We start from the raw sequence: 15,142 nt of genomic DNA on the forward strand, positions 1-15,142 counted from the left end.
ACCACCACTGACATCATAGGACAGCCGCCTTTTGTGGCCGCCCAGACACCTGGCGGACTATGGTATGTTTGCCCTTGTCATTGCCAGCGGGACAATGTATTATGACATACACCAGTCACAGTGCTCCGCACTTGTGGGGGGGGGGGGCTTTGTGGGGACGTAGAACCACTGGCTCTACCCCCCCCCCCCCCCCCCCCGCCCCCTGTCCCCCAAAAATATTGCTGCGCTACCACAGCAAGAAAAACTGTATCTTTGCCAGATCAGTTCTCTGTAGTAAGCACTCTATGCCACACACATTGTTTGTATGCTGCGAGAATAAAAGTATTCAAAGTGACAGGAGTGTGAGTAATTATTTATCATTGTAATTATGATGCCCGTTCCTCGCTACCTACACCCTAATGATACATGTATGGGCAGAGTGGGAAACTAAACTATGGAATTTTTGCAATGATGATATGTTCATGTAGAATTTTCTTATCTAAAAAGAAAAAGGTTATGATACTCAAGAGAAATGATGGAATATTAAAATAAATCAAAGCAGTGCCATATGTACCATATAGGAAACAGTGACCCACATCTAGACGATGACAAGACAACAACATCTTATTGATGAAAAAATTAAGCCATGTTCTCTGGAGGAGGATAGGAAAAACAATATGGTCTTCATAATATCACTCAATACTTGCAGTTACTTAGTGCCAAATGACTTTTATTTAATTTTATTGGCATTACATATCATTGTTATATAAATTATTTTTATTTACAGGTAATAATGTTTCAACAGTAATTGCAAAATTTGACACAAAACAATGTATATGCATCACTGAAATGACTTAAACTAAGTGAATGGAAAAATTATTACCTCTTCCATGTGATAAAATACAAGGAAAAAGGTGTAAAAAAAGATTCCTTAATATGCTGACAGATGGTAAAAAGCAGTCTTTCTCCCAGTGAGACACCTCAGGGAAAATTTTAGAGAGAGAGAGAGAGAGAGAGTGCTTTCACAGAGAAATACTGTGTGGGCTCAAACTTTGAAAGCACACAAGATATTCAGAGAGGTGAATTATTCTTATCGCTAATGCCACCCCGCCCCCTCCTGCAATCTCAAAAATATGTGGGTGTCTTTCTTTTGTAATATTCATGTCAGTCTTTCTTTGATTTTTTTAAGTAAAGTGATAGATCAAACTGCAGGTCTTAGTGTGCACTATCTGTACCAAAAATGCTTCATTCCAAAACACATTTCTGTTCTTCTTGGAGATGTCTTTCTGTTGTCACCTCCTTCCCATGTAGTGCATAAATATTTGCATTTCTGTGCTCTTTCGTAAAGCAGTCATATTCAAAACAGAAAAACCACCAAAAGGTGAAATGCCACCAGCAGAAAGGACAGTGCTGATGTTGTTGCAGAATCTGTAATAAAGGAACTAGTCACAAAGGATGATACACATTTTAAAACGTGTTTAAAGTCACTTGAAAATAAACTGCATATTACAATATAACAAGAGCTTCAAGCAAGTAAAGACATTGTGTAGAATCATGTTAAATACTGATGGGACATCTCATTACTTGCAAGCCAGAAAATGTTTTAACACACATACAGTCATAAAATGACTAGTTTTCATGTCCAGAGGAACTGAAATTCATTTACATCTACATATAAAGGCGAGCCAAAACATTATGACCACTGCCCTCTGTGAAACAATGACTCTGTAGGCTACAGAGATAGTAAGGAAAGTACAAAAGCAGACTAGAGACAAATGGGGCATCATTCTAGTGACAATATGGGTCATATTTGGGGACTCCACTGACATAAGTGACTGACGAAGATCAATATTATTACATTCCATCCTGGATTTTCCATTGTTTGATTTTTGACAAAGCCCAGATTGTTACAGTGTGGTGCCTGGTAACAAGCATCTCAGAAACAGCAAAGCTGGTTGGCTGTTCACATGCAGCTATTAGATTAGATTAGATTAGATTAATACTTGTTCCATAGATCATGAATACGACACTTCGTAATGATGTGGAACGTGTCAGGTTAATAAAAGATGTCTGTACAAGATATTACATTACACAAAATATTGTATGCACTAATGTTGAAGTTGTTGTTGGACCAATGGAAACATATCACCCAGTCAGATTAATTGCATTTCTTGTCACACTGGGTCAGTTGTCATCTTTGGATAAGCCATGATCCAGGTGAACAGCTGTTCAAAAGGTGCACCACACTAAGGACACAGCCTGGTGGGGGCTGTATTATCCTAAGAGGGGCAAACATGGGCTTCCATGAAACCTTTGGTAGTAATGTCCACCTGGACAGCTGTGGGCTATGTGAACATTATTGTGGACCACCTGCATTCCTTCATGCTTGATGTCTTCCCAAATGGTGATGGAATTTCCTGCAGGACAACTGTTCATGTCACAGTTTCAGAATCATGCTACAGTGCTTTGAGGAGCATGGAGGTGTACATGTCTAGACGTCTTGGCCACCAACTCATCTGATCTGAAACCAATGAAATACGTAAGGGAGCTATTGGGCATCAGCTTTGCATTCGCAAACCACCAACCCATATTTTTAACAGTTATATGGCCTTGTAACACTGAAAAAGCCGGATGCATGACATCTGCTACCAATATATATTTTTTTTTTCTGGACTGTATGTAAATATTTGTAATTTAAATGCTTTCTTTTAATAAGTAAGCACATTCCTTCACTGTATGTGTAAATTTAGGTAGAGGTCTGTTGACTTTTCATTGTATTTATCTGCGTCTTACTGTGAAAATTATAAGCTCTGGGAAAAAGCCAAAGGAATGGTTATTTGCATCACCTAGCAATGATAATAGCAGTGCTTGTGCATTGTAAAATCTTTGGGTGGGGAGTTGTTGCGCACAGCGCACGTAGAGGGAGAGAGAGAGAGAGAGAGAGAAAGAGAGACGGCCAGATGTCTAGTAGTAGGAGTATGAACAGTGGACAGGCAGAAGAGGCTGTAGTAATTATGGTTGCCCGTTCCTGTAATTAGCTGTGGCTCCACAATATGCTACCGTCTTCAACAACAGCAGCAGATCCAGCAACACAGCTTCATCGTCAGCTCCGAGTTTCATCATATGCACAACACTGAAGTAAGACTGTTCATTGGTAGAAAGTATTAACAGCTAACCCAGCAGCACAGCCGAATGTGATTTGATTGATGAAATTTATTTAAATAATAATCAGTTAAACTGAGGGCGATTGTGTCCTCATTGCCCCCAGACATTGTTGCCAAAAAGGATCCTTGTTTCTTCTTTTCCCTTATATGATAACTGAGTGTCATAAGAAACAAACTGAATAGTTACAGCCAGTTCATTAATGAATAATTTCACTTTTAAGAATTTTAGCCCCAGTCTACTTTCAATTCACTGTTGTACAACAGAGGTTTCAGTATATGACTAAAGTAAAGCAAATTCATCTTTTAAGTTTGAGATTCAATCACTGGAAAAAATCCAACTCTAAAGAAGTGCACAAATTAAGAGTGCAGAAGTTTTATTTATTTTACGTATAACTTGGAGCATATGGCTGTTTGGTTTGGTACAAATACTAGTATTTAATTTTTTTCAAGTCAGTAAAAAAAAGGCTCAGTTGTTCAGACAATAATATGAAATCCAATTTGCAAAATAAGTAACGGCAAAGTAAAAAGTGTTCGCTTTTATTCCAAATTTCTATGATGATGTTATGTTGAGGTCACTGAAAGTCATTGTTCACGTAACAAAGTTCAATACTAACATACATATTTTCAAATCATTACCTGATTGCCTTTTTCAAAATTTAATACCAAGCATAACATAAGTGTGATTTCTCAGTTTTCTTTATCATTACATACTCACTTTAAAAAAAAACACGTTACAACCTGCAGTCGACACATTAGTGTTTAATAATACATGTTTTTCTTTCCCATCATCTTGTACAGGATTTTGGATGTAAATTGCCCTAGAGGGATGGCGACTGTTAATTATTTCCTTTTGTTCATTAGTGTAACTTTTGGATTCATGATCAGTGGTACCCCTTTTCTGTCCAGTGTGGTTCGTGAGTGAGTACACAAAATAACTTTTCCTACTTATCGGTATCACTTATTCGGGAAAGATAACCTTATCCAATTAGAAAAAAACCATTACACATACACTCAATCCACGATCATATTTTATATTGCGAGCAGGATAGGCCAATTAGTAAGAGGGAGATTACACATGGCAACGCAGGTGACTGGACAATATCAGTTTTGGTATTGTTCTGTGCATGAATTTGCGTTGTGTAGTTTTGTAGTGAATAATAACTTGTTGCTGCAAAGTCACTCACATACAATAATAGTAAGTGGCAGAAATAATTCACATATTTAAATTTCACAGTAATCAGCAAACAGGGCACCATGAATAAATTAGGTGAAATGAGTAATGTGATTGTACCAAATGCGGAACAATCGATCAAACAATGCACAACTCAGGAAGTGGGACGCATTGTTCAGAGTTCGGCGGCTAGCATCACAGACGCTGCTGCTGAAAATCGAACAATCTCAGAAAGTGAATTCCAGGCACTTGCAAATACTACGGAATACAGAATAAAAAGTAAAACAGACCCTATTGATGATGGAAACGAGGAATCTATTAAGACAGAACCGGTGAAGCAACCTGTGATTTCTGGAAATATAAAAGATTTGCTCAGTTCATTAATCATTAAAATGGATGCCCAATCAGCAAAAATAGATGACCAGAATAAAGCAATTAAAACTGTTAATGGTATATTGGAATTATTAACACAAAGGTAGATAAAATTGGAGCAGAAGTTTTAGCACTGAGTACCGAAATCAGTAATCTGAAGCGTGACATGTAGGAAGCCCAAACAAAGATAGGAGACATAAATATTCATTTTGAAACTGAAGTAGGGAGGATCAAACAGAAACTGGTAGAGACTGTTGGTCCTACAATAGAGAGCAAGGTAGCTAAAAAAGTAAAAGTAGCTTGAGAAGATGATGTAGGGAAAATAACGAGTTTACAGACTTTAGAATCAGACATAGGTGCTAAAGTAAATAGACACTTGGTTGTGTGTAATGAAAAGAAGCAGCAGGTGGGAATGTTATCAGTTACCACATGCCAAATAGTTACAAGGATAAGCGAGTTAGAGAAACAATTAGAAGAAAATCAGCACTATGTTGACTAGTGAATTCATAGAGCACTATGTGTCATACCACGCACATAGTGCTGAAATATCAGCGAAGGAAGAGCGTTTCGATCCCCTCAAAGAGCAGGGTGGACTGCATGCTACCGACTTCATTAAAAATTGTGAAAGGGTATTGCCGGAATCATGGACAGACAAGAGAAGAATAAATGCAGTAATCGACTTCTTAGCTGGCAATGGGCTTAAACCTCAATATAACAAACATGACGTTTCAAGAGTTCAAAAATGCATTCTTGAAAGAGTATTGGTCAGAGCAGAAACAAGAGTGTGTATGGTGTGATTTCGTAGTGTCGAGGCCCTGTAATGTAAAACACATGTGGCTCCATGAAAAATTTTTGTGGAAACTGGATTTGCAAATTGGAATATTTGCGTGATCGGAAAACTGAATAGGAGATTGTCTGGGGGCTGTGGCAGAAGCTTCCAGATGACTCCAAGAGATACATCGGCAGTAGTTCGAGAATGATTGCTGCATTTTAAGAGAAAGTAAAAGAGGAAGACAATTGGCGGAATAACTGCAAAAATGTTAAAGGCCGTGGGAATGGTAACAATTACAACCATAGTCACAACCAGAACAATAACAATAACCATGGCAATAATGGTAGCAACCACCATGGAAATAACAATCCAAGGCACTATAACAATCATGGTCATAGTAACAATACCCACAACTGTAGAAATGATAGGTGCCAGTATCAAGTGTATATGGTAGGTGGTCCTTGGAGGAATGCAGTAGACAGGAGTGAAATGATAAATCATGGCAGGCTGGTAGCAACAGGTCTGTTGGAATTAGTCAGGGAAACAACTAGCTGCACCAGTTAGGGGCCCACAGGGTGTGGGGAGACCTTGGTGGCCCAAATGAAAACCTAGACAATACCGCTATGATAAATCCGAAAGGATAACTCAGCGATGGAAGAATGTGCAAGAGAAAGAGAGCAATGCACCTAGAGTAATGATAACTGAGCTGGAAGCAGCAGCTGATGCAACTATCACTGCTCGTAAAAGTAATAATGATATTAGTGTACCGGTAGGGGAGAAGGCAGTGGCCACTGTTAAAGCAACAATGGTTACGCAAGTTTCAGTAGAGTATGAATTGCCAGCGGAAGTAATAGAGCTGATCTTGAATAAAGTTTCTGTTATTGAGAAGGGAAATGTGGAATGCGAGGTGGTGTGGTTAGGCAGTTCAGTCAGATGTACGATGAACTGAAAAGTTATAGAGGATTGTATGGGAGGTGTGCTAATGGGGGGAGCAGACAGAAATTGATGCTTCTCAGCCTGCAAGAAATTAGTGTTTTTGAAATGGAAAGCTCTGTATCTGAATGGCAGGCTTGTCCAAATGAAATTTTTTAAGTAACCAACCCCAGTGATGCTAGCTCTATTTAAAACAGAAGGGGATGTTACGAGGAGGGGCGAGATGAATTTGGCGATAATGACCAGGTACAACTAATTGAAAGCCACTTAGATTACAATATCTAAGAGGTCAAATCTGATGTTATACAGTCAGACGAGAGTGATGAGGGTTGTGTGAACTTGAGAGATGAGATAGAAGAGAAAACAGAGCACTTTTCTCCAAAAATCTCAGAAGATGACAGCAATCTTTCCGAAGAATACCTACCTGACGTGACAATTAGTGAACTACTGGTTAAACAAAGTTAACTACTGGTTCAACAAAGTTCATTAATTGATGAAATTGATAGTAAGATTATGGTGTTGAGATCAAAACAAGTTCAACTACTGCAGGACAGACAAATAGAGATCAAAAACGTTCAAACTCAAAGAATTAGAAAACCACCAGATATTTATTTATTTATTCCATGTGATCTGACGGTACACAGTGTGTTGCAGATGTCGGAAAATATCATTTAACATTGTTAACATATATTAACATAGGCCTATAGTATCCTAATGTATTATATTGCTCAATGTTTTCAATTTAACACAAACAGCAAGATTACTGTTCTAAGTATTCATTTACAGAGTAAAAACAGTGACACAACAAATATGACTTCATGGCTTTGCTAAATTTTATGTTGTCTTCGATGGACTTAATACTAGCGGGAAGATTGTTGAACAGTTGGAGGCCCATGTGGAAAGCTCCCTTTTTACACAGTTGAGTGTTTGTACGTATAACATGCAGGTTTGCGTTTTTCCTGGTGTTGTGTTCATGTATTTCATTATTTTTTACGACTCTGGGGTCAGTTGGCACTATGTGGTTTCTGAAAGATGTTAGAGTCTCAAGAATGTAGAGGCAAGGCAGTGTAAGGATTTCCAACTTTCTGAAGATGGGTTTGCAGGAGTCTCTGGGTTTGCTCCCAGTAATAAGACTCATTGCTCTCTTCTGGATTCTGAATGTGCTCAGAGCAGTTGGAGAATTTCCCAAGAATATTACACCATATTTTAGGAGGGGTTGTATGTAAGCATAGTATGCACTGGTTAATGTTTTCAGGCTAGCACATGTTTTCAGTACACTCAATGCATAACAGCTAGTACAAATCCTGGCATTTACCTTTCCTGTGTGTGTATTCCAACCGCTATCGGTATCAGAACCAGGCGGATTTTTCTGGGATGACCTGGAGATAGATCAGGATTTGTTGTGGGAAGACCTAACCATTGATAATGACAGGTGTAGGCAGATTGCAGTGCCCATTAATTTGTACGGCCTACAAATGCAAATTTTAATTGATACAGGGGCAGAGCTAAAGCTATGTTGGGAAAAAACATTTGAATTACTCAAAAATAAACCAGAAGTAGTAGTAATGCCAGTAACGGGAGTCAAAATAATTGGTGCTACCAGAAGGAATAGTAAACCGACAACAAACCAAATATTTGTATGTTTTGAGATTCAAGAAGAACCATTCGAACAAGAATTTGTCGTTATGCCAGATCTGTGCACCGATATTATTGTGGGGTGAGATTGGTTGAATTGTGCAATCATCAACTGCAGTAATAAGACCATGAACTGCATTTCCAAAGACAAGACTGAAGTAAATGTGAGTTTTGATGAAACGAGTGACGATGTGAGTAGTGAATACAAACCTGTTCATCTTGTTACTTGTCATAATGAGATTAGTTTAGGCAGAAAAATGGAATACTATGGTATCCACAATATGAACATCGACAATTGTTTGGAAGATGAATTAGTGAGCATTGTAGACAGATTGCCAAATGCTCTGCCTGAACAAAAATGAGACCAATACGACATAATAATGAGAAACAAGAACATGTTTTCAAATAAACCGGGGCTCGTTACTGGGTATCAGTGCAAGTTAAATGTAATACCCCATGAACCATTCTTTGTAAGACCATATGTGGTACCGCTATCCAAGAAGGAGGCTGTCCTACAATAGATAAATTGGATGTTAGAATGGAATGTTATAGTAGTAGTAGTAGTAGAGGGGTTGTTTGGGCGCACGACAGCAAGGTCTTCAGCGCCCTGGAATGTTATAGAGCGGAGTACCAGTCCCTATAACAATCCCCTAATAATAGCAGGAAAGAGAGATGGTAGTGTCAGGATTGTGATAGACACACACACTTTGAACAAGGTCGTTCAACGTGAGATGGACAGACCAGAAAGTATGGGAGAGATACTGCGAAGATTTCACAATGTACAGTTTATGACTAGCCTTGACCTAACAGTTGGGTATGGCTAATAGCCTTAGAAGATGAGTGTAGGAAATATACAGCGTTTTTATATGCAGGCCGATGTTACTAGTACAAGGTAGTGCCATTCGGCCTGAATATATCTGTTTCTGTCTTTATCAGGGCCCTAGATAAGATGTTAGGCACTGCCCTGAGCTCAAAACGGATAGTGTATGTGGACGATTTGCTGCTAGCGAAATCATCATGGTGAGAACATAGCAAATTGTTAGATGAAGTTTTCAGTGTGTTATGCAAAGGTGGAATGAAGCTGAAACTGAAGAAGTGTGAGTTTGTGAAGAAATAACTGAATTTTTTTGGTCACATTGTGACAACAGAGGGTATCACTAAAGATCCACAGAAAGTGGAGGCAATAAAGAACTGTCCTCTTCCGAAGACTAGGAAACAGTTAAAGAGTTTCCTAGGGTTCTCAGGATTTTATCGCAAGTTTGTGCAGGGGCACGCATTCAGCGATCCAAACCTGAACAATTTGTTGTGAAAAAATATTCCGTTTGAGTGGACTGATGAGTGTCAGACCACATTTGAAAGACTGCAAAATGAATTACTACAGAATAACATATTGTACCATCTTGATCTTGTGTTGCCATTTCATATGGGAACTGACTCATCTAACTATGGCTTAGGAGTAGAATTGTTTAAAGAGATAGGAGAAGGAGGAAATAAGGAATACAGAAAAGTCGCATTCGCAAGCCGAACATTGACGAAATGTGAGGGTTACTATATGATTTATGAGAAAGAATGTCTCGCTATCGTATGGGATTTCAGAAAATTTAATGGTTATTTGTGGGACCAAAAGGTGATAATTCACATGGGTCACAAGGTGCTCACTTATCTAAAGGATTGTTGTTTACTGCATGAAAAATTGACACAGTAGTCTCTTGTCTTGCAGCAGTTTTACTATGATATTTGTTACGTGGGAGGATCAGACAACTGTATAGTGGACACGCTGTCACATTTGCCCTGAAATCAATCATTGGCTTGTGGAGGACGAGTCTGAAGGCATACTGAAATTGTACTGCTTTCAAGATGTAGAAGGTCGTAAAAGAGTAGAGAGCATCTGTAAAAACATGCGCGTCATCAACACGAGGACGACTGTCTAATAATTATTAAGAACAAGTGTGATGAAAAGAGTAGAAAAGGGGAGAAACCTAGAAAGTATTACAAAATATATAACCATATCTTGTACATACTTAAAGGTGAAGATAGCAATAACTGGCGAGTGTGTTGGCCAGCCAAGTACGTCGCATAGATAATTGAGTACTATCATTTAGCTTATGGTCATTGTGGACCAAAGAAGTGCGCTGAGAAGCTAGCAGAAGTTGTAAATTTTAATAATATGCAAAAAAAGAGTTGCTGAAAGAATAGAGACATGTGATAAGTGTCAGAGGGTGAAGCTAACGAATTGCACGAACCGTGGCCCTATGCAGAGCATAAGACCTAAAGATGTTCTGGATTTGGTTTGTATGGACCTCTATGGTCCACTGCCCAAGACTTCAGGGAATTTTGCGTACATATTAGCGGTGCTAGAAACAATTTCTAAGTCCATCAAGTTATATTTGATAAGACAGGCAACACTAGAGCGGTTTATAACAGATTTGCTAATGATTACTTTGTGCATGTCAGCAAACCAAAAGCAGTTTTGTCTGATAACAGAGTGCAATTTACTTCTCAATTACGAAATAAAGGAATGAAAAGTAATGAAATTACATTTCGGCCTATTGCCCGAGCGGGAATCCCGCGGAATGGTACATGCGTGAATTAGGTTGGCTTTGCCGAACATATTGTCACCACAATCACAGTTCATGGGGCAATTACGTCGGTGAATTCAAGAAAATAATGAACGTCTTAATGCATGAATCCATGGGCTACACTCTGGAAGAAATACTATTAGACCGTAAGTCTAAAAGTTTAGTGGAAGAAATGATTGATTTCCCTCTGAGAGTTGATATTAACCTTGAAGTAAAGAAAGAACACCTACAAGAAATGATGAAAAAGAAAGCTCAAGCATGAATACGGGGTCATGACACTAAAGCACAGTTTGCCAAATTTGCTATTGGTGATCTGTATTTGTTAAAGCACACGAAAAGTCAAGCGAGATCGACCTTGAAATTTCAAAATTTAAATTCATTTACAATTAACCATTTGAGATTATCAGTGTACCCCTTACTAACACTAACTGTTTAGCTTTTTCTTAATCAGCCAAACTATTAGGTGTGTGTAATATTGTCGATTTAAAATTGTACCAGTAAAGGACTAATTAGTCTGAAATGTGAAAAGAGAAACCAAGCCATTATGTGCTATTCTAGTATTAGTGAAGATTGTGAACTTTGTATATGTATGTATAATGTTAAAATTTTATTGTAATCTGTATGATGTGAGTTATGACTGATGCACTTAGACGAACTGTAAGTTTCAGGTCTGTGTACACATGTGTAATAACGGACAGTGTTGAGTTATCCACTGTGATGGAATTAAAAAGAGGACTCCTTGCTGCATACACAAACAAGGAGATCTAGCTTGCCGCTATGGCGCATGCAACAATGCTCCACTTGAACAGAGTCGTTGCTGGCTCTTGTAGCGCTGTGGCATTCTTCGTAAATGTGTGTGTGCAACGCGAATTGGTTTTCTTTCAGCGCCAGCTTTTAAAGGTTTTGATGTAAATGTTTATGTTTGGTATCGACTTTATTTAAAACACACTCACTCGCGCAAGGCGAGAGGACACTTGAAAAAAAAAAAAAAAAAAAAAAATATTCAAGTTCATTATATACATTTATGTAATGAATTTTGTAATTACTATTTCTTATCCTGTTTCTAAATTTTTTTACTGTTCTTTATAGACATTCCAATGCTTGAATTTTTCTATGCCAATATTGAGTACGCTTTTCATAATATTTGTAATAATTTTAAACTTACTGATTTCTTGAAGGAAGTGTTAGTTCTTAAGATGTGTTGTCAACAATAATGTTTTGAGTAATAATGACACAGGGTTGTCATGTAAATAACGTGTCCCCTACATAACTACAATAATTATTTGAATTGATAACAAAGCAATTATTGGATATTATGTATACAAAATTGTTTAACTGTATGCACCTGAATTTCTGTTTGTTTAAATTTTAGGACATTCCCTGAATTTGCTTCCCTTCGAAAAAAAAAAAAAAAAAAAAGAAAAATCATGAAATGTGGGGACACGTAACACCAAAAATGCAGGATGCATGGCACCCACTACTGACTCATAATTTTTTTATGAATGGTATGTAAATATTTGTAATTTAAATGCTTTCTTTTAATAAGTAAGGACATTGCTTCACTGTATGTGTAAACTTAGGTAGAAGTCTGTTGACTTTTCATTGTATTTATCTGTGTCTTACTGTGAAACTTATAAGCTCTGATAAAAAGTCAAAAGAATTGTTATTTGCATCGACTAGCAACGATAATAGTAGTGCTTGTGCATTGTAAAATCTTTGGGTAGGGAGTTGTTGCATGGAGAGCACGGAGAAAGAGAGAGAGAGAGAGAGAGGGAGGCGGGTTCCAGCACTTGTAGTGTGCGTAAGTGTGGTGTTAACGCTCACGCAGTAGAGAGTACCATTTTTGGCAGCATCATGTACATGCGCCAGCCAGATGTCTTGTAGCAGGAGTAGACAGTGGATGGGCAGAAGAGGCTGTATTAATTACGATTGCCCATTCCTGTAATTAGCCGTGGCTCCACAAGATGCTACCATCTTCAACGACAGCAGCAGATCCAGCAACACAGTTTGTTGTTGACTCCGAGTTTCGTCGTATGCACAGCACTGAAGTAAGACTGTTCATTGGTAGAAAGTATTAACGGCTAACCCAGCAGCACAACTGAATGTGATTTGATTGATAAAATTTATTTAAATAATAATCCATTAAACTCAGGGTGATTGTGTCCTCATTGCCCCCCGACATTGTTACCAAAAAGGATCCATGGTCCTTTTTTTTCCTTATATGCTAACTGAGTGTCATAAGAAACAAATTGAATAGCTACAGCCAGTTTATTAATAAATAATTTCACTTTTAAGAATTTTAGCGTCAGTCTACTTTCAATTCACTGTTGTACAACAGAGGTTTCAGTATATGACTAAAGTAGAGCAATTTCATTTTTAAGTTTGAGATTCAATCATTGGAAAAAATCCAACTCTAAAGAAATGCATCAATTAAGATCACAGAAGTTTTATTTATTTTACATATAGCTTGGAGCACATGGCTGTTTGGTTTGGTACATATTCTAGTATTTAATTCTTTTCAAGTCAGTAAAAAAAAGGCTCAGTTGTTCAGACAATAATATGAAATCCAATTTGCAAAATAAGTAATGGCAAAGTAAATAGTGCTTGCTTTTTTTCTATATTTCTTTGATGACGTTATGTTGGGTCACTGAAAGTCATTGTTCATGTAACAAACTTCAATAATAACAAACAGTTTAATTACATATTTTCAAATCATTACTTGATTGCCTTTTTCAAAATTTAATGCCAAACATGAGAGTGACTTGTTGTTTTCTTTATCATTACATACTCACTTAAAAATTGTGTCAAAAAAACATGACAACCTTCAGATGACATGTCAGTGTTTAATAATACATGTTTTTCTTTCCCATCATCTTGTACAGGATTTTGGATGTAAATTGCCCTAGTGGGCTGGTGACCATTAATTATTTCCTTTTCGTTCATTAGTGTAACTTTTGGATTCATGATCAGTGGTACCCCTTTTCTGTCCAGTGTTGTTTGTGAGTGAATACACAAAATAACTTTCATTTTCCAAATTATAGCCCTGTTTGGTTTAATTACTTTTTATTTTTAGTATAAGTCTTCCTCTCCAAATGAAAAGGCCTCGTATGACACAACAAAATACAATCCAAAGACGTTCCCTTACCTGGCCATGCCGTGGGAGGAATGTAGGACTAGATGACAAGGATAACGGTACTCCCCCCAATACCTGGTTTGTGCCAAGTCCAATGGGAATACCTTTTTTGGCACAAAGCTATATTTTTTGTCAAATACATTGAAGACAAATAAGGGGAAGTTGCAGCCATCTCTAAGATGATGAGCAGTTCCCTCCTGATTGAAATGTCATCTCCTGCTCAGTCACAACCCTACTTTCTTGTAAAAAATATGGTGACATACCTGTTACTGTCACCCCCACACAAGAGTCACATTATGGTCCAGGGCATCATCTTTCACCATGATCTCCATTTGTAGTCTGGTGATGTGCTGCAGGGCAACTTAGAGTGACAGGATGTCCATTTCATCCATCGTGTCCATAGGGGACCGAGGGAAAACAGAGTTGCTACCAGGGCCTCCATCTTGGCTTCGGAGGGTGATATGTTGCCTGAGAAGGTCGAGGTGGTGGTCAGCTGGTGTGACAAGAAACATTATGTTCCAGCTCCTATGAGATGCTTCAGATGGAAGATGTTCAGACATAAGTCTTCCTGTAGCATTGCTATGCCTGTCTGCAGGGATTGTGGTCATCCTTTTCATGCAAATGTTCTTTTTGCCCCTTCCCCCATCTGGGTAAATAGCCGAGAGCTCCACTTTCCCTGCTCACCAGATAGCTTTATTTTTAAGTGCGAGAAAAAAAATCCAGAAGTGCAAGATGCTGGACAATGTCGCATATCAACAGGATATACCTCCCCTCCAGGCAGTTGGGGGTCCTTCTGGTGCTTCCACCATTATCACTATGGGAGCATTGGCTCCCTACCTGCTGGGAACGCTGGTCCCTGTCCTCCAGCTGGATGTGCATCATCCTCTTCTCTAGCTAGCAAGAGGCCCCTTGAGACCGGATCTCGAATGTTAGGTGGGCTGTGGAGCCCTCAGGTTAATAGTGTGCAGATTGGAAAAGAATGCTAGTGTGCACTTGGTATGTTTGCTGGGGATCTCATCAGAGACGTGGAGAAGGCTCTGCCAGCATCTATCGAGCTCACTGGGTGCAACCAGTTGAAAACTGTGGTTCATGTCAGGTTCTGAGGCCATCTCTTGTTCCTTTTGGTGGATAGCTGATCTGGTGAAAGCAGATAGCATCGCACATGGGGTGCAGATGAAGCTCACTATCTGTAGCAGCATACCCAGTGTCGATCATGGTCCTCTGGTTTGGAGTAGAATGGAAAGTCTAATGCAAAGGCTCAGATGGTTCTGTGACAGTATCATTTGCGAATTTCTTGATCTCCACTATCAGGAGGAGAATTGTAGGGTGGCCTTTAATAGGTCAGGAATGCATTATATTCAGGAATCAGCTACTAGGATAGTGGAGGATATGTGTCTTGCACAT

At 38.5% G+C, this 15,142-nt stretch overlaps 1 protein-coding gene across 2 annotated transcripts in view; it reads right to left on the reverse strand.

Annotated features, from left to right (window-relative positions):
- Positions 1-749: 749 nt before the first annotated feature.
- The window catches only part of LOC124610640 (rh5-interacting protein-like), a 159,381-nt gene continuing 144,988 nt past the window's right edge, over positions 750-15,142 (reverse strand). For both annotated transcript variants that reach the window (XM_047140307.1, XM_047140219.1), the window contains exon 6: positions 750-1,407. In XM_047140307.1, coding sequence (XP_046996263.1) covers positions 1,337-1,407 — 71 coding nt within the window. In that variant the 3' untranslated portion in view covers positions 750-1,336. The remainder of the gene's footprint in view (positions 1,408-15,142) is intronic.

The sequence above is a fragment of the Schistocerca americana genome, chromosome 1 (assembly GCF_021461395.2).
Source record: "Schistocerca americana isolate TAMUIC-IGC-003095 chromosome 1, iqSchAmer2.1, whole genome shotgun sequence".
Classification (NCBI taxonomy): domain Eukaryota; kingdom Metazoa; phylum Arthropoda; class Insecta; order Orthoptera; family Acrididae; genus Schistocerca; species Schistocerca americana.